Source organism: Ornithorhynchus anatinus, chromosome 17 (genome assembly GCF_004115215.2).
Source record: "Ornithorhynchus anatinus isolate Pmale09 chromosome 17, mOrnAna1.pri.v4, whole genome shotgun sequence".
Lineage (NCBI taxonomy): Eukaryota > Metazoa > Chordata > Mammalia > Monotremata > Ornithorhynchidae > Ornithorhynchus > Ornithorhynchus anatinus.
The window spans coordinates 33,545,965-33,568,673 of NC_041744.1; the positions used below are offsets into that span (position 1 = coordinate 33,545,965).

The 22,709-nt window shown below is 43.2% G+C and overlaps 1 protein-coding gene across 2 annotated transcripts in view; it reads right to left on the reverse strand.

Moving 5' to 3' along the window:
• SENP7 (SUMO specific peptidase 7) overlaps positions 1–22,709 on the reverse strand; it is a 59,879-nt gene that overhangs the window by 6,369 nt on the left and 30,801 nt on the right. For both annotated transcript variants that reach the window (XM_039914473.1, XM_007657336.3), the window contains 11 exons: positions 21,935–22,104; positions 18,756–18,902; positions 16,653–16,686; positions 12,565–12,747; positions 10,772–11,034; positions 8,694–8,830; positions 6,920–7,036; positions 4,741–4,863; positions 3,531–3,623; positions 2,444–2,553; positions 652–704 (listed from right to left, as the gene is read on the reverse strand). In XM_039914473.1, coding sequence (XP_039770407.1) covers positions 652–704; positions 2,444–2,553; positions 3,531–3,623; positions 4,741–4,863; positions 6,920–7,036; positions 8,694–8,830; positions 10,772–11,034; positions 12,565–12,747; positions 16,653–16,686; positions 18,756–18,902; positions 21,935–22,104 — 1,430 coding nt within the window. The remainder of the gene's footprint in view (positions 1–651; positions 705–2,443; positions 2,554–3,530; positions 3,624–4,740; positions 4,864–6,919; positions 7,037–8,693; positions 8,831–10,771; positions 11,035–12,564; positions 12,748–16,652; positions 16,687–18,755; positions 18,903–21,934; positions 22,105–22,709) is intronic.

The following is a 22,709-nucleotide window of genomic DNA, read 5'->3' on the forward strand; positions in this document are numbered from 1 at the left end:
TTGGCCAAAGCTAATCTAATCCATTAATAATCATCTATTAGAAAATAGCTAAAAGTTCAATCAAATATGAGAAATAATAGAAGCTCCTGATGAAGTGGGTGATAGTTGCCTATATTTTGAGGTGACTAGCTTTTCCAGCTGAGTAAGAAACTACTGCACTGTCTGCTTTGTGACCTTGGGCAAGTTCTTTAACTTCTCTGGGCCAGAGTTACCTCATATGTACAGTGAGGATTAAGACTGAACCCCATTTTGGAGAGGGATTGTGCCCAACCTGATAGGCTTGTATCTCCCCAGTGCTTAGTACAGTGCCTGGCACATAATAAGCACTAAACAAATACCATTGAGTGCCTCAGTTACCTCATCTGTCCAACCCAATTGGTATGCATCTACCCAACTGCTTGCTGCAGTGCCTGGCACACAATAAGCACTTAAATACCACGTTTTAAAAAAGGTACATTATATAGATACAACTTGCAGAATGATGTCAAAGGCCTAAGAGCATGCATGAAGGAAGATCCTTGGGTCACAGTGGTCTCATCCAGCAATCAGAATGTGCAAATGGCAACTAGGATCCACGATCACTAGTCGCCGTAACATTTCCCTTTGTCCACCTAAGCTTCTCTACCCGAGGTGGTAGAAAGAGGCATTTACCTGGGTGTCCTCTGAGTCCGTGGACAGTTGTGAAGTCGAACAATGGGTGTGATCTGGGAAATAAGGAAACCACCACTAGACTTTTTACAACTCTAAACGAATACCATTAAAATATACATTCAGAAATATATCATGTATATATATCACTAGAAGAAATGAATTAAATGTGGTCTGAAATTGTGCCTCGAAACCGACAAAGAGGTTGGAACTCCAAACCTGGGCTACAAAACTTCAGCGGCTACTATAGACAGGTCAACATTAAATATGAAGGTTGCCACTCTATAATGTGTTGCTTGAACGGACGGCCAAATATTTGTATATTTTTAAAAAAGTCGATCAACAGTATCCCCCGAGCATTGATTGCATGCATTGCACTAGTAGGGGTTTGGGAAGGTAGGATGAAAGTCAAAAACACACTCTCCCTTGCCCTCAAGGAGCTTACACACTGATGAGACACACAGGCAGAAACTAATTATTCTTTAATAGTGGGAACAAGGCTGCAACTACTGACAGCAAGGGTTTGGAAAGATAAGTAGATGAGTAAATGAAAATGAATGCAGATCTATATACGGAGAAGTGCTTAAGGGTGTCTGCTTGGTTGAGACGATTTGGAAAAGAGGAGAATGAATCAAGGAACATATGGAGGAAGGATGATGAGAAGATTTGCTTAGGAGGAGCAAAGAGCATGAGCCAGAGTGTAATGGATGAAGAGAGCAGACAAGGAGGGTAAATTTCTGCTCGATATGGCCGAGAATGGGTAACCTGGGGAGGGTTTTAAGAAGTGAGGAGAATAATGCCAAAAAATGTTGTGGAAAGATACTCCAGACAAGGAGAGTATAAGAAACTGAGAGGTTAAAGGCCGGGAGGCCAGTGTAAAGTAAATAGGTTAGAAAAAGATATCCATTGTGTATGACAGCAGGGGTGAATTACTGCAGTGGAGACAATGATGGTTTTAAAAGGGGACATCAACAATCAGTCTTTCAAAAACCCGAAGTATGTTGGAAAACCGTTGCTGCTAATTGTATTGGAATAGGCCTACAGCAGACCAGCCACTCTATGTTTTTTTTTTTTTAATGAAGGCAGTTGTTTAATAATGATAATTATATATATTTTTATGCCTCCCCTTTTAAAGTGTGAGCTTCCTGAGGGCTGGGAACGGATTTCGTGCTTCTAATATTCTTTCAAATGCTCAGTACCGTACACTGCATCTAATGAGGGCTCGATAAATAAAATTGCTATTACTGCTACTACTACCGAGGTAACGGCTATATCGTTGGATTATGTAAAGACCAACTTGAGACACAAAATTAAAAAATAACACTCAAATAATGATGAATCAGATCCGCTGGGTCTGGGGGCACTCTTTTACCCCATTCTTATTAATGTCTGTCTCACTCTCTAGACTGAAAGCTCACTGTGGGCAAGGAACATGACTACCAACTCTGTTACGCTGTACTCTCCCAAGCAGTTCGTACAGTGGTCTACCCACAGTAAGCGCTCAAAAAATACGACCGACTGATCTGCGTTACTGAGAGCGTCAACAGTCTGTAGATGGTGATCGCCAAAGCGTTTCTATATATAGGGTACTGTAATTAAAAAAACACAGAACGTCAACAGCACTTCTAGACTAGATTTTCTTTTCAGTCAGTCAGACGTGCTTACCTCCCATCAAACTCTCCCTTTTCTTATTGATTATTATTTTTTAACTTGCCATTTACTCTCTGAAGCCAATCTGCTTTAATGATGTCCCCATGATTATAGATAAGAACTCTGTCTATGCTAACTGGGTCACCTATTTTGAGGCAGTCTTGTTGAAGTTGCTGGGATGGCTGCTTTGGACACTCTTCAAACACGGCTTCTTCTAGCCACGGAAAGCAAATGACTGCCAGATACCAATGAGACCTGTCGGAGGGAAGAGACAAAACAAATTCCGGTCTTAACTCTGCTGATCAGAAATGAGTTTTTCCCGGCTGAAGTGAGTGCGGAACTCGACCGCGGCATAAAAATGGAACGGGGGAAATATTCGGTGGCAGAGGCTGCTGCCTGACGATGCATGCTGGGGAGGAGTGAATGGCTTAGCACATACCATCATCCTGATTTCCTTGCAACTTCATCGGTGTTTAATGCAGCACTTGGCATGTAGTAATCACTTATGTATAATAATAACAAGAGTAACAACTCATCCCTCATGGAAAAACAACTCAGGCGCATGTCCTGCTGATTGTTGGATGCTTAAACAAATGTCTTGGACACGTACATGGCTCGGGATATTGGCTGCTCAGTGGCCAGTGAGGTAGCAGCGGGATAGTCCACTAGAATGTGAGCTCGTTGTGGACGGGGAACGTGTCTACCGACCCTATTATATTGTACTCGCCCAAGCAGTTAGTACTCTGCTCTACACACAGTAGGGGTTCAATAAATCCCACTGATTTGGGAACATCCTGCCCAGCAGTGTGGCTTAGTGACCAGCCTGGGAGTTAGAAGACCTGTGTCTGTAGTCAGATGGTATGTACCTGCTGAGCGCAGAGCTAAGGTTACCCACTTAGGATTCTACCCTTGCTCCAATTCAAACTCTTCCGCCAATATCATTAATGCATATGCTCCAACAATAGCAAATAGCGTCAAAGAGAAAGAAAATCCTGGGAAGATCTAGATGAGTTCATCATCTCTACTTCAAAATCTGACAAGTCCAAGAGAGATTTCAATGCACGGTGGGCAGTGGGGTGATTAACTGAAACACAGTCACCGGCCCTCGTGGAATAAGAAAGCTAAACGGCCATGACCTGTTCCTGCTCAACAGATGTGCCAAACTTCAGTTCGCTCTGACGTCATCTTCCTCCTCCCCTAAAAAAAAAATTGAACTAATCGGTCCGACTTACTCCTCATTCACAGGTACAAAGATATAATCTTTATTAAAGATGTTTATGTGACGTGTCCACGTTCTTACTCTTTTATGTCTTCTTTGTGCCAATCTGTGGATACAAAAGAACAGTTTCAGGTACAATCTGATACCAACAGAAGTTAAAGTTTCTAAAAAAAAGTGCTGAGAAATAACTCTCTTTCACCTGTGCCCAATGGGACAAACTACTGATTTGTTCTTTCAGAAAAGCACACTGCATTTACCGAGCATCTAGACTGGTTTTCAAACTTCCCCATTTCCTCAGATCTTTTTCAACCACCTGGAACACCCAAATTATTTCTGAGGCATAAGATGCATGCTTATATTTTGAAACCCTTCCCCTCTCTTAGGAAATAGTGAATCAATCACTCAGTGATATTTACTGAACACTGGCTGCGTGTCGAGCACTGTGCTAGGCACTTGGGGGCGAATAAGACCATGGAGTTGCTAGACGTTCATTGCCCGCAAGGAGCTTTTGGTCTGGAAGTTTCTTTCAGAAAAATGGGAGTCATTCGACTATGGCTTCTGAAGCAAATGCCTGCTGGAGAGGATGGTGACACCCCCCAGAGACAGTCTGTCCCTTAGTTTTATCCCAAGTCCTGACTAGCCATCTCCCCACTGCATGTTCATGGAACAGGGAGAGCAGGTGAGGGCCATCTTTAACCTTTTTCTTTCTGATGGCTTCTTTGCTGCCTTCAAATATGTCCACATCTCCCTTGTCCTAAAAAAAAACAAAGAAAAAAACAACTCCAAGGGACCTTACTGCACCATCCAGCTATCACTCTATTTCACCTTCTCCTCACTTAACCTTTCTGGGCCTCAGATTCCTCACTTGCAAACTGGGGGCAAAATAGCTGTTTTCCCCCACTTTTGCCAACTAGCATCCTGTGGGGGGAAGTGTCCAATTTGATTATATCTGCTCTAGCGCTGATCACAGAGCTTAGAACACAGTATGCACTTCTTCAATATCGCCATCATTATTATTAGGAGGTACTCAAATACCGCTGAAGGAATGGATGAGAGAATCTATTCAGAAACCTAATCGACAAAATCAAGGCTGATCCTTAAATCCTTTGGAAATCTTTAAATATACCCCCACTGTAGGTCAACCTGGGGCTAAAACTTTAACTGCGAATAGAAAACTTGGGTGTCATAAATTGCTTTTTGTGATCAAGTAAAGAAGGACTTACGAAAGCTGCAAATTTTCTACCGTTGAACTCTTTTCCTGTCTAGTCAGGCATTTGTAGAAGAAGCTGCTAAAAATGTGGCATCGTTCAACAAGTTTTTCTGGAGCTTTCTCCAACAGGAGGTATCTGCAAAGAAGCAAGCCAACAGAGATCACTGAACATCTGGAAGTCTACCCTTTTTCCCACTAAACGATATTAGTTATGTACCTGGATTCTGACAGCTGTACACACCACATCTGTTTTTGACTTCAGTTGTCATTTCATTGCCTTTCAAACAAAACTAAACTAACAATATAAAAGCTGCAATTCACTCATTTTAACACCGCCTTCAAGACCATTTATAGCCTAATGATAAAGAAAGCTACATAGTGAACCCTGGATTCCGGTCAGATCTGCCTAAAATCAAAATTATTTCATTCCTATTGTCGTGCCTTTCCTCAAAACATTTCAGCCTTAACATGAAGCACATTTATGCTTTCATCTCAATGTCCGGACTACCATAACAGTACATCTTCATCAGACATTAGCTATACTTGAAATTTATGAAAATTCAATTTTGGGGGTTTTTTCTGGAAAAAAAAATTAAAATGAATTCAGCTTCCTTTAAGGCATGTAGTAAATGAATCAAACAATAAAGGGAAGATTTCAAATTGAGAACTAATCTGCCCATAAGATTCAGCAATAATGCTCAACCATTACATTTTTCCAAAAGAAATATTTTCTCTGGGGATAATTTTCCAGAAATCAAACTACCGAGGGATGCTACTAGGATTAGGGGATTATAAATAAAATACCTTGAGAGAAAAAATGGTTCTGAATGTCAAATAAATCTCACCTAACCTTTCCAATGATCATGGTTAGCCTATTGTATTAGCCTCCACACTGGCCTCCCTTCCTCCAGCTTCTCCTCCCTTGAGCCTAAACTGCAAGGTACTGGATAGATTATCCACACAGGATCTGAGGAGCAATTGGAGGTTTCTGATGAGTGGAGAGATGGAGAGTCGAGAACACAACCCCTCACTCAATTCATACTGTTCGCCCAGCCTGGAGTTCCCTCTTAACCAAAACCCACCAGATCACACCCCTCCCCATATTCAAAACATCTCCTTAAAAAAAACCAAAAACCCTCCTCTTCCTCCAAGAAGCCTATCTAGATTAATTTATAACAGCGCCAATATGCATCAACCAAATATCACCTTCAGAGATGTTTTATTCCTACCCCGGCACTTAGGTACACATGTATATTTTGATTTATATAAGTATTTAGTCACTCAGCTATTACATCCTGATACATCTGTACTACTTCCTGCTCTACTGTTCTTCCTTCTACCATTTATAATTTTGGTCCTCTGGGCATTCACATCTTCCTTCACTGGTATTCTGCTTTACCCCATTGTCAGTGCTTAGAACGGTGCCTGGCACATAGTAAGCGCTTAACAAATACCATCATTATTATTACCATTATGATTATTAAGTGCCATAATTATTGTGATTGCTGTTATTAAAGTCTCTATATGTTTCAGAGGAGCTGCTGTTTTTCCATTTCCAAGGCAACTGTTATTTTGCTGCTTAGAATCTAAATTTGTAAAGTGCTTGGGGAACCTGAAAAGATTCCAGAGTAATCAAGTGGTCCCATGTGGAACTCACAGTTTTAATCCCCATTTTACAGAGGAGGTAGCTGAGGCCCAGAGAAGTTAAGTGGCTTGCCCAAAGTCACACAGCAGACAGGTGGTGAAGCCAGGATTGGAACCCATGTCTTGACGAAGCTCCTTCCACTAAGGCAAGCCACATTGCTTCTCAAATATTTGTTAAGCGCCTACTACATGCCAAGCATCATTCTAAGCACTGGGGTAGATACAAGTCGATCAGGTTGGACACAGTCCCTGTCCCACATGGGGCTCACACTCTTTAATCCCCATTTGAACAGATGAGCGAACTGCAGCTCAGGGAAGTGAAGTGACTTACCCAAGGTCACACAGCAGACATGTGGCGGAACCGGGATTAGAACCCGGGGAGGTGTGGAGAATGAACCTGAGCCCACCTCAACCGACGCTTTAGCTAGCTAGAAAAAAAAATGCTGACGATGGAAGGCCCTTTAGGAGGAACAAAAGGTACCAAAGGTTTCATCCCAAAGGGGGAGAAATTTGATTAATTCAGCAACGCAGGCTTAACGTCGACTTACTTAAGATAGAAGTCGATGATCACATCATTGAGAAATTCTCCATCTTCTAGACATTCCAGATCTTCGTTAGTGACGCCCAGTCCGCCTTTCGTAGGTGGAGGTGGGTACACTATCAACCTACGAATTAAAACCGAGAGACGCGTTGAGATGCGTCATCTTATTTTTACGTAAGGGTCGTTGTGCAGAATAAGGAAGGAGGGGGATGGAGAGCCAGACAGACCTTCTGTGCTCTCCCTAGTCCCAAGGGACTTGTGGCCTGAGAAGCACTCCTGCCTTTAGGGTGAAGAAGAGACCATGGAGCCCCTCTCCCTGTCCTCCTTCCCTCTCTCCCCGCACCGTGTCTTCCCTTGAAACATCTCTACTATTTTCCCCATATTTAAGGTCTTGAGCCAAGTGGGAGGTGAGTTCTAAGACATGCTCTCTCCCCAGCTCCCCCTTCCTCCACCAACCAGTGATGGTTTGTGGGGGTGACAATGGGTACCTTCAAAGGACGATTCTTTAAGGGATCCTCCTCAGCTGGACAGAACTTTATCTCATCTTCTAATACCTCTCACAGAGGCCGTGAAGTTGCCGTACCCTCCGAAAGACCTCGAAGTTTCCTATCTTTGAGCACTTAGTAAATCTATTACTCGGTTTTCAAACCTTATCTACCAGTCACTTCCACTCTCTAAAGAAGATCAGCATCAAGAAAGTTAGTGAGTACTAAATTACAGCAGATTTTGACAACCTATTTTTAAAATCCCACCATTTCAAACTTCAGAATTACAGCCACAAGACATTTGGGATTTTGGCTCACTCTGTATTCCCCAAAGAATTCTGTAAATCTAAACTGTAAGCTTGGTGTGGACAGAGAACGTGTCTGTTTACTGGCAGACTGTACCCTCCCAAGCATTTTAGTACACTGCTCTGCACACAGTAAGTACTCAATAAATGACTAATTGAATGAATACCACTTTTAAAAATCAAGCGATGACCGCATAGAACTTCCTTCTTTGATGCTATAGACTTTGAGGAGATATCTAGTGGAATGAAACTGTCAGCTCCTTGAGAGCAAGGATCACATTTTTAGCAGGATGCTCCCAAGCCCTTAGTACAGTGCTCTGTACACTAGGCACTCGAAAAAAACCTTATTGATAGCGACAATAAATAAAGAAAGAAATGCTCTGGGAGACTCACAAGTCACTCTCAGAGTGTTTTGTGTTTAAATTGAAATTTGTTAATTAGAAACTCAGAAAACATATCAAGAAAACAAACTTTCAATTTGCTATAACTCTTTCCCCACTACTATGAACAAACGGATACCACTATGGTACTTAAAGGCCTTCATATGAGCCCACTAAAAAGCTAAATTTACCTTTTCCCAGCATTAACTCAAATATGACCTTTTAAATCCTTCACATCTAAAAAAAACCACTGAACCACTCTTCTCCAAATTTGACCTGCTATTTTTCTGCAGTAAACAGTGGGGTCCTGCCAAGGACAGAGTTTATATTGCCATTCATTTCGGAGTTACACAAAGCTAAGCTAGGTGGCACTTAGTTTTGGAGAGAGTGTTTATTTTCACCTTCTCGTAAATCAAGAGAGGTTTGGGCTTTCAAACTTTCCAGAAATGATTTCATTTTTGGACTGAGTGTGAGTCTGAAAGAATTTCAGCTCCAAAAGGAAGTATTTTCAAAGCTCGACAGTCAGAAAGAAGTCATGAAAATGGAAACCGCTCCCTCAATCTTAAATTCGGTGCCACTATTACAAGCTGGATAGGAGACATCGTCCATACTTCTGAATCGGTCCGGTGTTCTTCACTTCGATCCACTCGTCATCGTCTGACTTAGATGTCATAGAGAGTGAATATAAACCGCTATGTTGTTTCTGTAAAAGTGTGTAATTGGGTTTGGTAGCACTTGTCGTCGAGACCTGCCAAAAAAATAAATGGAAGAAAAATTCCTCGGTAATCGTTAGATTTCATATGAAGATACCCCCAACTCGGTTTTAATGATCAAACGGGGATAAAGGGTCGGGGAAACCTAGGGTTTTAATGAGAGAATTTGCTATTTAAGGGAGTGACAAAGAGCAGCAAGGACTACGGTTCCTAGTTCCAAACTTATCCAAGGCTAAACCGTGAGTTTTTGTGGAGGAGGGATCTGCCCCAGTAGAGTCTGCTGGGATTCTGGATTCCAGTCTGGGCTCCTTGACTTCAAGACAGGAAGACGTTGCGGGGATTTGTAGAGAGCCCCCAGGACGATTGGAAAAGGGGGCTGAGGGGGTCATCAGAAAGATGAAGGGATGTCGTTGGGAGGGTGGCGATTGGCTAGCGCTTCATCGCCACGGACCAAATGGGCTTGGTCTGAACCTAGAAATGGGCTTGAGAGTGAGCATTAAGAAGGATTTCCCAATTGAGGAGAGTTGTTACTTTGGCTACTAAAGGAGGTGGTGGAAGCCTCTCTTTCTCTAGACTATAAGTAAGCTCGTTGAGGGCAAGAAATGTGTCTCCCAACTCTGTTATACTGTACTCTCCCAGGGAAGCGCTTAGTACAGTGCTCTACACACAGTAATCACTTATAAATACCACTGACTGATTGGAGGGCATCAAAGAGAATGTAAAGAGGTTTACAGCGGAAGATGGAGTATAAGTTCTCTTACACTAGAAAGTCCTCCCGCTCTAGAGTTGAAGCTCCTTGTGGGCAGGGAACGTCTTACCAGCTCTGCTATATAGTACTCTCCTAAGCACTTATTACAGTGTTCTGCCCACAGGAAGCGCTCAATAAATCCCCTTGATTGATTGAATGTAAGCCCTCTGAGGGCACCTTATCCACATGACCATTTTTTAGGTTGGCAAGAACGGAAGGAGGAATAAGCTGGGCCACCTACTATGTAGTCACTTGGCTATCCTCAGGCACCCTTCTGGAACCACAGCTGGTCCCAGGGGCCCCAAGATTGCCTCCTACAAATGGATCTGGGCTAAGATGGGGCCAATTGGGTCCAAGCCAGTCTAGAGACACTCAGGGAAGGTGGCTCCCATCTCATTTCTGAGGACCTCAGTGAAGCCTACAACAGGCAGGGATCTCACCATGAGCTTCAGATCCATTTCACTGTTTGGCTTGAAAGGAAAGCTCATGGATTGCAAGGGGAAAGCATCAACCTTAGGAGCGGAAGTCTTCATACCTCGTAAGAGAGGACGTCCGCGTGCCACATTAATGTCACTGACTGTAGAGAATCTAGTCCCATTAAACAGTATTAAAATTTACTTAGAGAATTACAAACATTTCTACTTGTACTTTCAAAAATATTGGCTTGATTTATGTGACTAATTTTAGAAAATGGCTGGAAAACTGTGCCAATGTTATTTTTTTTTATGGTACTTGTTAAGCGCTTTCCATGTGCCAGATATTAAGTGCTGAAGTAGAGACAAGCTAATCGGGTTGGACACAGTCCATGTCTCACATGGGGCTCACAATCTTAATCCCCATTTTAGAGATGAAGGAACTGAGGCCCAGAGAGGGTAAGTGATTTGCTTAAGGTAACAGAGCAGACGAGTGGTGGAGCCGGAATTAAATCGCAGGTCCTTCTGACTCCCAGGCCTGCACTCTCATCGATCAATCAAATGGAACTGAGCACTTACTATGTGCAGACCACTGTGCTAAGTGGTTGGAAAAAGTACATCAGAATTAGCAGACACCTTCCCTGCCCACAACGAGTTTACTTCTCTTATTTATTGAGCACTTAAGCTGCGGAGAGCACTATAAAGAGTGTGTGGGAGAGGATGGCAGTGTTAGGAGAAAAGATCCCTACCCTTGGGGACCTAGCGGGGGGCGAGTCAGAAGCACGATAATTTTCTGTGAGCATGAAGTCACTAACCTGAGGCAGGGGTTGTGTGGTCCTCAAGGCACCATCCTCTTCCTGTTGCGGCTGAAACGAAGAATAGAGGTGATGCAAAAAGGAACATTCTTCTAATGGGAAATCCTGAATCAAAGGAAGAGCTTCACTCCACAATAACGGCTCAGAAAGATCGATCGATCGGTTCTTCTTGGACACTTCTGCCATCACTTCGTTCAACTTAACCTCCTCAGTCTCCGAAATTGGCTTCTTGAGCTCCAGGAAAATGAATTCATTGGATTTCACTGTAAAACGAATAAAGGTATAATTTACTACCAACAGCGTTAGGATCTTCCCTCTAATCCCTGAGTGGCAGAAACGGAGCTGGGTACCTCTCTTCTATCTGTCTCTCCCCCGATTGGATTGTGTACTTCATACTTCCATAACACTCTCTTCCAGAACACCCCATTCTCCATCTGCAATCGTTCGGTTAGGGGATCCATAGAGTCTTCTTGGTAAAAATCCGGAAGCGGCTTACCGTTGACTTCCGCGCAGTAAACTCGAGTCTCCGCCCTCAACTCTCTCCCGTGCCGCTTCTGCCCAGCATGGGTGAGTTTTGACTTGCAGTGCTTAACAAATACCAGTTTTAGTTGTTTGTTTTGTTTTTTAAAGTCACGGGCATGGCTTCCCAAACTGCCTTATTCCCAACTCCCAGTGGAACTTCTGGTCAAAAAGGGCTTCCTGAAGCCCTCGCTAGGGGTCTGCTTGTTGTGGACAGAGGATGTGTCTGTTTGTTGCTGTATAGTACTCTCCTGGTGTTTACTACAGTACTTTGCACATAGTTGAATGAATATCCAGGAGAAAGAGACATCTTGTTGGGTGGGGGGAAGGTGCAAAATGAAGTAGAGCCTTCGTCTTGGCTGTTGTCCCGCCCCATCCGGGTCCATGGGATGGAGCTGTCCCTCCTGCCCAAAAGGCACTGGACCAAAGCTAATGGCCTCCCTAGGAACCCTGGGACGGTCAACTCTCATTTCCATAAGCGTTTAGTACAGTGGTCCGCGATAAGTGCTCAAAAAAATAACACTGTTTACTATACTCTCCCATGTGCTTAGTACAATGCTCTGCACACAAAAACTGCTCGATAAATACTGTTGACTGACATGAGTAGGAAGCCCTTTGTATTACTATGTTTTCTTGTAAATTATCAAATTGATTTTTCCTGACAGACATCTTCTATAAAAAAGGAAACAGATTTTTCTTTGCCCTAAAACAGATCAACTCTGTTGGAAGACAAAGTATGGTCAAGTTTGTTTCTTTGAGAGATTGGATTTTTGTTTAATGGCATTTGTTAAGGACTTACTGTGGCAGGCACTGTATTAAGAGTTGGGGCAGATATAAGATAAGCAGGTTGGACACAGTCCTTGTCTGGACATAGGGCTCACAGTCTTAATCCCTAGTTTACGGATGAGATAGCTGAGCCACAGAGAAGTTAGGTGGCTTGCCCAAGATAACACAGCAGACAAGTGGGATTAGAACCGAAGTCCTTCTGACTTCCAGGCCCATGCTCTTTCCATTAGGCCATGCTGCTTCAGAGGTATGAGGGATATTTTCCAAAAAAAAATATATTTAACTTTTACCAATGGATTCCTGACATAATTTTTTTTTTAAAGAGTTCCAGAAACACAGGAAACAGCATCAATCTTGAATCTCAGTTCAGGACAAGGGTAACTCAAGACATTCCTAACATATTAATGAAAGCGTTACTATTTTTATTCTTTTCCTGATGATAAAGCTTTGGAGAACGTCTGGTGAGTTGACGGCCGGGTTACACTTACGTGGCTGGCTTAAAACACGACATCCAAGTTGAGTTTCAACTTCTTCCACATAGTCTGAAGTGGCCCACAGGAAAATGACAGCATTGATCTTTTTGCAATGGGCGTCGTCCACTGTTTTCCAAAACCCAAACTTCTTTAGATGAATGGTATCAACTGACAAGGAAACAGTCTTGTTCGGGTCCACTGAGGGAAACAGAAGATAACACACATATTGGAATACAACAGGAATCGAGAGAATCAACTATGTTTTATATCTTTTTTTTTTTTTTAACCAAGCCACCAACCTTGTCTGCAAAACAAAATAATTCTACTGAAACGGGCAAACGCTGCATTATTCAAGATTCACATGCCTATTTCTACCTCGACTCTTGTCTTCTTTCAGTATTAATTTCCTTTCTCTCTAAACATGGGACAGGAAAATGGGATACATCCCTTAGTCAGAAAAAATAATTTGGACGACGGGCTCTCTCACTATGAGCTATTCTCTCAAATGAAAAATGGGCTGAGTCTGGCCAGCATTTGCATGAAAACACTAAACTGTTTCGGGGGGTCAACACTTCTTCTTACTCTACAACAGGCAACAGGACTCTTGCCCAGTCGCTGTCAGGGACCAAAGGCAGTGTACGTTCTCTGTTTGGCAAACGACGAACTTTGCCGGGAGACAGAGGTGGGAGGAGGAGGAGGGAAGCTGCACAGAGCCTCCGCAGTAGCAGAGGAAGTGCACATCCACTGATGGAACGCACGGTACTGTGTGTTTGGGAAACACAAAGCAAAGTGGCGGCGGGTTTCCTGCCCACTTATGCTCTAAATACAGGGCATTTTCCAAATGGAAAAATTAGTTCTTCGAGGGTTTCTTCAAGGCACTGCCACCCCACGGGAAACTCTCCAAGACTTTCTGGCCAAATCCAACGGCCTCTAGTCCTTCCTAATCCTCCTCAGCCTCTCGGTCGCCTTCGACACCGCGTACCATCACCTACTCCTGGAAATATTATCTCACCTTACCGTCACCCGGGCCCTCTTTCACAGGCTCCTCCTCTGCCTCCCACCCCTCTGTCTGTGGTTGTTCCTCGTGGTTCAGTTCTGAGTCCCCTTCTATTCTCCATCAGAATTAACTCCCTTCGGAAAACTCATTCGCTCTCACGGTTTCCACTACCAGCTTTACACAGATGATTCCCAAATCTAACTCTCCAGGCCTGACCTCTCTCTTTCTCGGCAGGCTTCCGGGTATGTCTACCTGGATGACTCGTCAACACCTCAAACTGAACGTGTCCAAAACGGAACACCTATCTTCACACCCAAACTCCTCCTCCAAGTCTTTCCCATCACAGTAGACAATAACCTCTATCCACCCTATCTCACATGCCTGTAACCTTGGCATTTTCCTCTATTCATCTCTCTCATACAACACACAGATTCAATCTGTCACAACATCGCTAAAAACCGCCTTTCCTCCCCATCCCAACTGTTACTAAGATAATCACCATCATCAATGGTATTTGAGCACTCACTATGTGCAGAGCACTAATCCAAGCACTTATCCTAGCCTGCCTTGACTACTGCATCTGCCTCTTGGTTCACCTCGCTGCCTCTCCCCACTCCAGTCCATACTTCACACCCACAGCCTGGATCAAAAACTACCCATCCACCTCCGCATCAGAGAGGCTCCTTACCATTGGCTCTAAAGCCCTCAATCATCTCATCTCCCTCCTACTAATAATACTAATAACAATTACGGTATTTGGTAAACCCTTATGTGCTAGGCTCTATATTAAGCGCTGGGTGGATACAAACAAATTGGGTTGGACACAGTCCCTGTCCCACATGGAGCTCACAGTCTCAATCCCCATTTTACAGGTGAGGTAACTGAGGCACAGAGAAGAGAAGTGACTTGCCCAAGGTCAGAGCAGACAAGTGGCGGAACCGGGATTAGAAGCCATGACTGTCTGACTCCCAGGCCCGTGGTTCTAACCACCGTGTCATGCTCCTTCTCCTACCTCACCTCCCTAATCTCCTACAACCCAGCCTGCACGCTTCACTTCTTGAGCACCGGCATGGTCTCTGTGCCCTGATCTGGTCTACCTTGCCACCGATACATTTCCCGAGTCCTCCCTCTGGCCTGCAACTCCATCTCCCTTCAGATTCAAGAGGAGGAATCTCTTACATAGAAAGGAGGAGAAAGACAGAACCCTTGGGAGAGGAAAGTTGGTTTTCCCATCACCTGAGCCAGCAGAGACACTGGCATACATCTATTGTGGTGAGACTTACCTATTAAAAACGAATGGCATGTTGCTTTCCTATATTTACAACATCTGGGCTATTTCATCTAAAAGAATGGAAGAATACATTACCTGTAAGATTTTCTCCCCTTGAATCTAAATAGACTATGTCACTGTTCTGTCCACATGACATGGGTGATATTTTAAATATAGCAAAGCAGTGTGGCCGAGTGGATAGAGGATGAGCCTGGGCGCCAGAGGGCCTGGGTTCTAATTCCGGCTCTACCACCTGTCTGCTGGGTGACCTCGGGGAAGTCACTTCACTTCTCTGCACCTCGGTTGCCTCATCTGTAAAATGAGGATTAAGACTTGGAGCCCTATGTAGGACAAGGACCTGGTCCAACCCAATTATCTCGTTTCTACTCCACTGCTTAACGTAGTGCTTGGCACATAGTACAGACAATACCAAAAACAAAAAGTTATTATTAAGGAATTATTTGTCCACTGCTATGACTGAGTTGTTATTTTGGGTAGAAAAAAGTTATATTGATTACTGTGCATATGGTCTCCTATGTGTTGTCTGTTTTATCGCACAAGGATGCCCAACTTTTAGTAGCAGATAATGTGGTTCAAAATTGCATTTTAACTCTACCTTTTCACAAAAGGCTAAGTGGCCAAAAATTATTTGCTTATACGTGGAAACTATTGTTTGCGCAAGGGATTCTGGGGAAGAATGCAAAAACGCCTGCTTTTTAAAGTAAATGTTTAAAATCATTTCGTGTAATGACATTTTACAAAAATGTGGGCAAAACAAATCTACATAGAGAAGCCATGTAGAATTTTTTAAGTTACAAATTTCCAGATGAATTCATCTCCAGTGAAATACTTTTCACAAAGTCACTAGGATAAAATGTTCTTGGGTTCCAGTGACCTGGAAAACTTTCTACTCAGCATTCATCGTAAACGATTTTTTGTTGAAATTTCACTTTATTTCAAAAAAGAAGATTTTCCTTCCCTCAGTAGCCACAAAACAAATTGACCTTTCACTGCCCTTCCCAGCTACGACAACTTTTACCTTTTGGTAGGTTTTGATCTCATCTTTCCATTTGGTGCAAAGGCCTCCCTTTCTCTGGTTCCCAGTCGACACAATCCTTTCACCTCTCATCCTGGCAGTGTGCCGATTTTAAAATCTTTGCTGACATCCTCTCTTCTCCCTGTACTACTCCTCTTCAGCTAATCTGTGTGATTTATTTCTGACATTCAATTATTTACTTTGGTGAACGTTTAGTGGAAAAAGTATTCCGAAATCCCTACTCGCAAAATGGAGCATGCATTTCCCAGCCTCTTCTCCCTGTGCCAATCAAAAGAAGGATCATCTCTGAGATCCCAGGAGAGCCCACATGCTTTAAGACTTGACTGGAGCTCAAAAAAACAGGTTTGCTGAAAATGACACTTTATAATCTTCCCCTACGGTGTTCCTAAGTAATTTTCCCTATAAGCCATCTGCTGTTTTCCTAGGTTGAAAATATTTCCTCTTTGGAAATTTTCCTTCAGAAGTTGATTTCAGATGGTCCCTGGAAAATCACGAGCTAAGCCTACCATATTTTGATTTAGCAACGATATAAATCCACTGACCTATCGCGAGAACCCCCTCCGTATTCCGAGGATAATTTCACAATTCAGAAATTATTGAGGCTACCGGGAGTTTTAATCAATTCAACACTAAACTCTCTTGCCCGACTGCCATACTGAAAAACGATTAGAAGAAATATTTGCAGGGGAATTAAGCTATTCAAAACGTTTTCAAAGCGAAAAACAGACATTGCTCAAGATCACAATGAAATGGGGAGATCATTAAACAATAACACTTACCTTGAAATGGGATGTGAACAGTTTTTGTAGTGACCTTAAAGATAAATTAGAGAGAGAAAATTAGTTAGCCAGGCACTGTTAAAAAAATTTTTTTAAGCTATAAGCTTGTTTCTGGAGTCTACATTATGAATCCTCAATCCCCTTTCCTCACCCACCTCTGTGGCTGAGAGCAAATATTTAAAATGAAGGAATTAATTTCAGGGAAAAAAAAAAGCTTAAGAACACTGGATATCAGCATCTACTTCTCAAACTACACAACTGAAAAATGACTACCTTTGCACAACTACTCCAGGAAGATTGATAGATATTAAATTGTAAAAAAAAAAATTACAATTGATTTTTTCCTAAAAATTGTTAGCTGCTAAATTATATACTACTAGATTAAATTTAAAATTCCAGCTAGCAAAGAAGTCCCCCTTTTTCCAAAGTAGATGAAACCATTCACATTTATTTCTGATGTCCGTAAGTTGTTATAATCGTAATTTATTTATAGTGATGCCTGTCTCCCCCTCTACACTGTCAGCTTGTTGTAGGTAGGGAATATGTTTCCCAACTCTGTTATACTGTAATCTCCCAAGCGCTCAGTACACTGCTCTGCACACTCAGTAAATGACTGATTGACCAAGTGCTTTGAATCACGCTGCAGGACTGTGCTGCCTGCTACTACAAAACAATCACCAAAGAAAAATTCACTGTACAACGTCAGATATTTGCGGATAATGGCTGCTGATACAGACCAACTGAATCTACTATAGCAAACACATTATTTAGGCAGCCACAAAAAATGTGATCTCTATTTTAATCCGACGTGGACTTTTCATTGCCAAAGTTGAACAGAACGTCCAGAAGAAAATCATTTTCCAGAGCAAAATTCTTAAAACTGGTTGCACTTTGCTGGCAAGAGAGGCCAAGTCTCAAAATGTGGAATAGGGTTTTTAATAAGCCCCCAGTCTTCTAAAACTCATTTCTGAGAAACAATTCTTTAAAAATCACCTGTCGGGCTCACGAGTAATGTGAAGTAATTCACTCACTAGCAAATTTTGTATTTTTGATAATTGTTGACAATTTAAAATCATAATAACGAGAAGACACTCCAGTAAAAATATATTTTTATCTATTGTAAAATTTACTTAAAACTAAAGCTGAGGGCTTGCTTATGTTCCCAAATATAAACTTTAGTACTGTGAACGCTTTTTATAAAGGGCTTGTAGCTCACATTGGCTTTACTGGTAGAAAAGCAACGTGGCCTAGTCGATACAGCAAAGTCGTAGGAGTCAGAAGGTCGTGGGTTCTAATCCTGGCTCCACCAACTGGCTCCCGTGTGACTTTGTGCAAGTCACTTCTCTTCTCTGTGCCTCAGTTACCTCATCCGTAAAACAGGGATTAAGACCGTGAGCTTTGTGTGGGACAAGGACCGTGGCCAAAGTGATTAGTTGGTATATACCCCAGCGTTTAGTACTTGTTGCTATGATTAAAGGTCAGCCAGAGCAAAAAAAAAAAAAAAAGCTCGCAGGAGTCGGGAGCGGATGGGGAAGCAGGAGGAGGGAGCTGAGTTCAAGGGGCAGGAATATGGCAGGAAAATTGCTGGGAGCGACTAGGCTGTAAGCTCGTAGTGGGCCAGGAATGTGTCTGTTATATTGTATTCTCCCAAGCACTTAGAAAAGTGCTCGGCACACAATGAGTGCTCGATAAATGTGACTGACTGACAAGGAGGGAGGGGGAATGGACTTACCTGTGGCGATTCGGCATTTTGATGGGGGTGGGTCATACTTAGGCAAGTAGGGCAGGGAGATAGATCTTCGGGTGGAATATTTTGTCGGATGGCCATAACTTGGAATATAACTGGATATTTTCATCGCATAGGGTGTATCGGAGCAAGCCTTTTTATAAAGAAATTCCCCTTCCTGAGGCACAAAGTATTTCTTTGGAAAAGGGTGTACAAATTCCCATTTAGCAAGCTGAACGTTCAGAACCTGGGGCACATGATATTCTTGTCCCTACCTTAAAAATTGAGTCCTGTACAAACTGGATCTTTCCATTTTTACCCCCAAGAATCTGCAGAGCTCAATCAAAGGAATAAAAAACGCCAATCCCATCACTTACCTTCACACAACCATTCGACATTCCTTTAATTTTACCGATATAAATGGAAGAAAATTCAATTTCCAGGATGGGTTCCACGACGTTGGCAGACACCTCGCTCAAAGTGTTATCCTCGTCAGGGCTTTTGGAAGACAGCCCGGGGGAAATCTACAAAGGAATCAAGAACAAAGTCCAAGCGGCAGCAAATATAATTCCTTTCTTATCCTGAAAAAATAAGTAAATAAAAATTCAGATATATTTTCCACATTTAACTCTTCCGTGAATGTTTCTGTGACAGTGAAATATATGCTCTGTAGTGGCCACAGGGAAAATCAAGCTTCCACTTCTAAAAACGGCTCCTGAAAGTCGATTCATTGGGATTAAATATCTGCCACCTGATTCAATAGTTTACCTAATTTAGGGGAATTATTTTTCTCTGAACTCATACAGTGGGATCTACCCTCAATGCAGGCAGTGTTGGAGACTACATGACTACCTTCACTGTAGGTGTGAGACTAGCTAGGCAAGTCAGTCTTAGATCAGGATTTCAGCCACACTGACTTCACACACTTTACAGTGACATCTGATACTACCGCCTGGGAAGCCGATTATTACTCCTGAAAATTACCTTCGATCTGCACAGATTACCGCTCTCGAGCAGTGTCACGGTGTTCCGACAGGCGGCGAGTCCACAGCTCTCCTTAATCGATCTCTCCGTCTCGGCTAGCTCGCCACCAACCTCTCGCCCACCTCCTGCCTCTGGTCTGGAATGCCCCACCCTCTTCGTAGCCAACGGACAGTCACCCTCTCCACCTTCGGAGCCTTACTGAAGGCACATCTCCTCCAGGAGGCCTTCCCTAACTGAGCCTCACTTCCTCTTCTCCCTTGCACTTGAACCTTTTATTCACCCTTTCCTCAGTCCCTCCTGGCAGACAGGTTGCCTTCTTAGCCCAGGTGGTATACCTAGATTCACCCTACAACTGGGGAGACGCCCCCCCCGCCCCCAAGATACACCTAACTCTCTTTCATCCACCAAACAGGGCCGATGAAACAAATTGGCAATAATAATAATAATGGCATCTGTTAAGCACTTACTATGTGCCAAGCACTGTTCTAAGCGCTGGTGTAGATACAAGATGATCAGGTTGTCCCACGTGGGGGCCACGGTCTTAATCCCCATTTCACAGATGAGGTAACTGAGGCCCAGAGAAGTGAAGTGATTTGCCCAAAGTCACCCGGCTGACAAGTGGAAGAGTCGGGATTATAACCCATGACCTCTGACCCCCAAGCCCATGCTCTTTCCACTAAGTCACACTGTTTCTCAATGGAGAACGGTAATGGAGAAGGTGGGGAATCATACCCGTGGGCTGACGCTGGGCTCAGTTGAAGATGGCTACTGGAAACTAGTACCCGGGACCTTCTTCCACATAAAATGCAAAACCAAGGGAGGGTGAAAAAACCAGCAGTCGAGGGTATCCTGGTGACATCTACTCCTCTCACAAGCACCGCCAACTTTCCGGGACCACGATTCCAGCTCTGGGAGCGGCTGTGTTCTAACACTTCATTATCGGAGGTGACGTCCCGCTAATGAAGGAGCGGAGCTGGCATCGGTAGAATTCGGCCCGTATCGGACAATACAGCAGGGCCAAGTCTCACTCCCGTAAAGCCAGCCCGGTAGAATGGGCTGCTTTCTGCGAGCTGGAGGCTTCAGTGAGAAGCAGCGTGGCTCAGTGAAAAAAACATGGGCTCGGGGGTCAGAAGTCATGGGTTCTAATCCCAGCTCTGCCACGTGTCTGCTGTGTCACCTTGGGCAAGTCACTTCACATCTCCGTGCCCCACTTATCTAATCTCTAAAATGGGGATTAAGACTGTGAGCCCCGGGAATTGTGTCCAACCTGATTAATTTTTCGTATCTAATCCCTGGGCTCAGTACAGTGTCTGGCCCATAGTAAGCGTTTAAATACAAAAAAACCCCAACCAAATAAAAGATCATTTTCTGTCTGCAGGGCTGATTTGTTTGAGGCACGTAAGCTCTCGGCCGAAATCCGATTAGCCCCTCTTCCACTAGATTTTTAACTCTGTACTTGCTAGACATCAATACGGGTTCAGGCCGTGACTGAGTAAACCTGGTGCAGTGTTCAGGAGAAATCTGCAGTGCAAATACAGGACCACCACATTGTCATCGATGACCTCACTGAAATCTCTGATAACCTTTGCACATAAGATCCCTTATTACTTGGGAAAAAAAAAAGGATGGCTATCAAGAGAATTTCAGCTATAGATGAAACAACTAAGCGACAGGACTTGGAGAAACAGCGTGGCCTAGTGGAAAGAGCCCGGGCCTGGGAGTCGGGAGACCTGGGGTTCTAATCCCAGCTCTGCCAATTGCTTGCTGTGTGACCTTGGGTAATTCACTTAACTTCTCCGGGCCTCAGTTTCCTCAACTGAAAAATGGTTATTCAATACCTGTTCTCCGTCCTACTAAGGCTGTGAGTCCCAAATAGGATAGGGATAGAGTCCAACTTAATAAACTTGTCCCTACTGCAGCATTTAGAGCACTGCTTGACACTGTACCATAAAATAATAAAGAAATTAAAATAAGGCTATGAACTGGATCCTGTCCGTGAAGTTGACACAAGAAAGCTAGGCACCTGAGCTTCTCTGGAGAAACTCACTTGAGCAGATGGAATCTTCATAAAAATACTACACTTAGGACAGTTTTAGCGACATAAACTATTCTCTTTCAAAAATCAGTGCAAGACAATAGGCTGCCAGTAAACCCAAACTAAAAAACTTATGTCAGGAGAAACTGCCAAAGCAGAATAAGCTGTAATTCTCTGGTTTTGATCGATGCCAATGTCTTAGAAAAGGTGGTTGTTGTGGATTTTGCTTATGAGTCGACTCTTGAAAGCTTAACCCTCTTCTGACATCAGTTAACCCTGGACTCTTCCCTTTTCATAGGGTCAAACTTGCACAGATACTTCAAAAGCGAGAACTGGGGGAAAATAACAACCGAATTAGCCACTGAGTCGAAGGTTCGGACATTTGTAGGAAAGGCTATGTGGGCTAACGTGGCAGTAACTAGTTTGCCTCAAATTTTCACAAAGGCTGAAATGACTCCAAAGAGACAAGATGAAAGATTCTCAGGCGATAGACTTGTCATAACACTGAATGGAGACCAGAGGCCAAAAATGGGTTACCTGTCCAAGTTTACAGACAGTCACATCTTGAGGTGGTGGTTCTGGCAATGGTGACTCAGATAATCTCTCAGTTTCACTTTTGACATCTTGATGGTCTTTTTCAGGTTGCAAATTAACTATTTCTGAACTTCTCTGTTCAGCAGACCCTTCTTCATCGCTGGAAACAACAACTAGAAAAGAAAATTTTATTTTTCAACATTGCAGCTCCCATGAAATATCAGGAAAAGTGCTCTTTTTATTGGATAGTAAAGATAAAAAAACACCCCACCCTACAATGTTAAACTACAATCGTGGCATTATTTTGAGAGACTAGTTGGATGGAAATTTCGAACTCTACTGTGACTCGGATTATTATTGTCGCTGATACACATCACAGAGCAGTGACTTTATACTGTTCAGGATGGAATGTGGCTCCAGGATTTTAGCAATTATAGACCTGGAATCTCTGAATTCCAGTTCTGCCTTGAACGGTTTTTTTTTTTTAATGGTACTTATTAAGCACTAACCATCTGCCAGGCACTATACTAAGCACTGGGGCAGACACCAGCTAATCAGGTTGGATACAGTCCTTGTCCCACATGGGGCTGACCGTCTTACTCCCCATTTTACAGATCAGGTAACTGAGGCAAAGAGAAGGTAGGTTACTTGTGGTGTCACTCTGTGTGCCCTGGGGCATTCTGTACCTCAGTTTTGCCTATGAAATGAGCTTAATCTTTACAGACAGTTGCAGGAAACTAATAAAAAAAATCAGTTGCCGGTAACTCTTTTAAATACT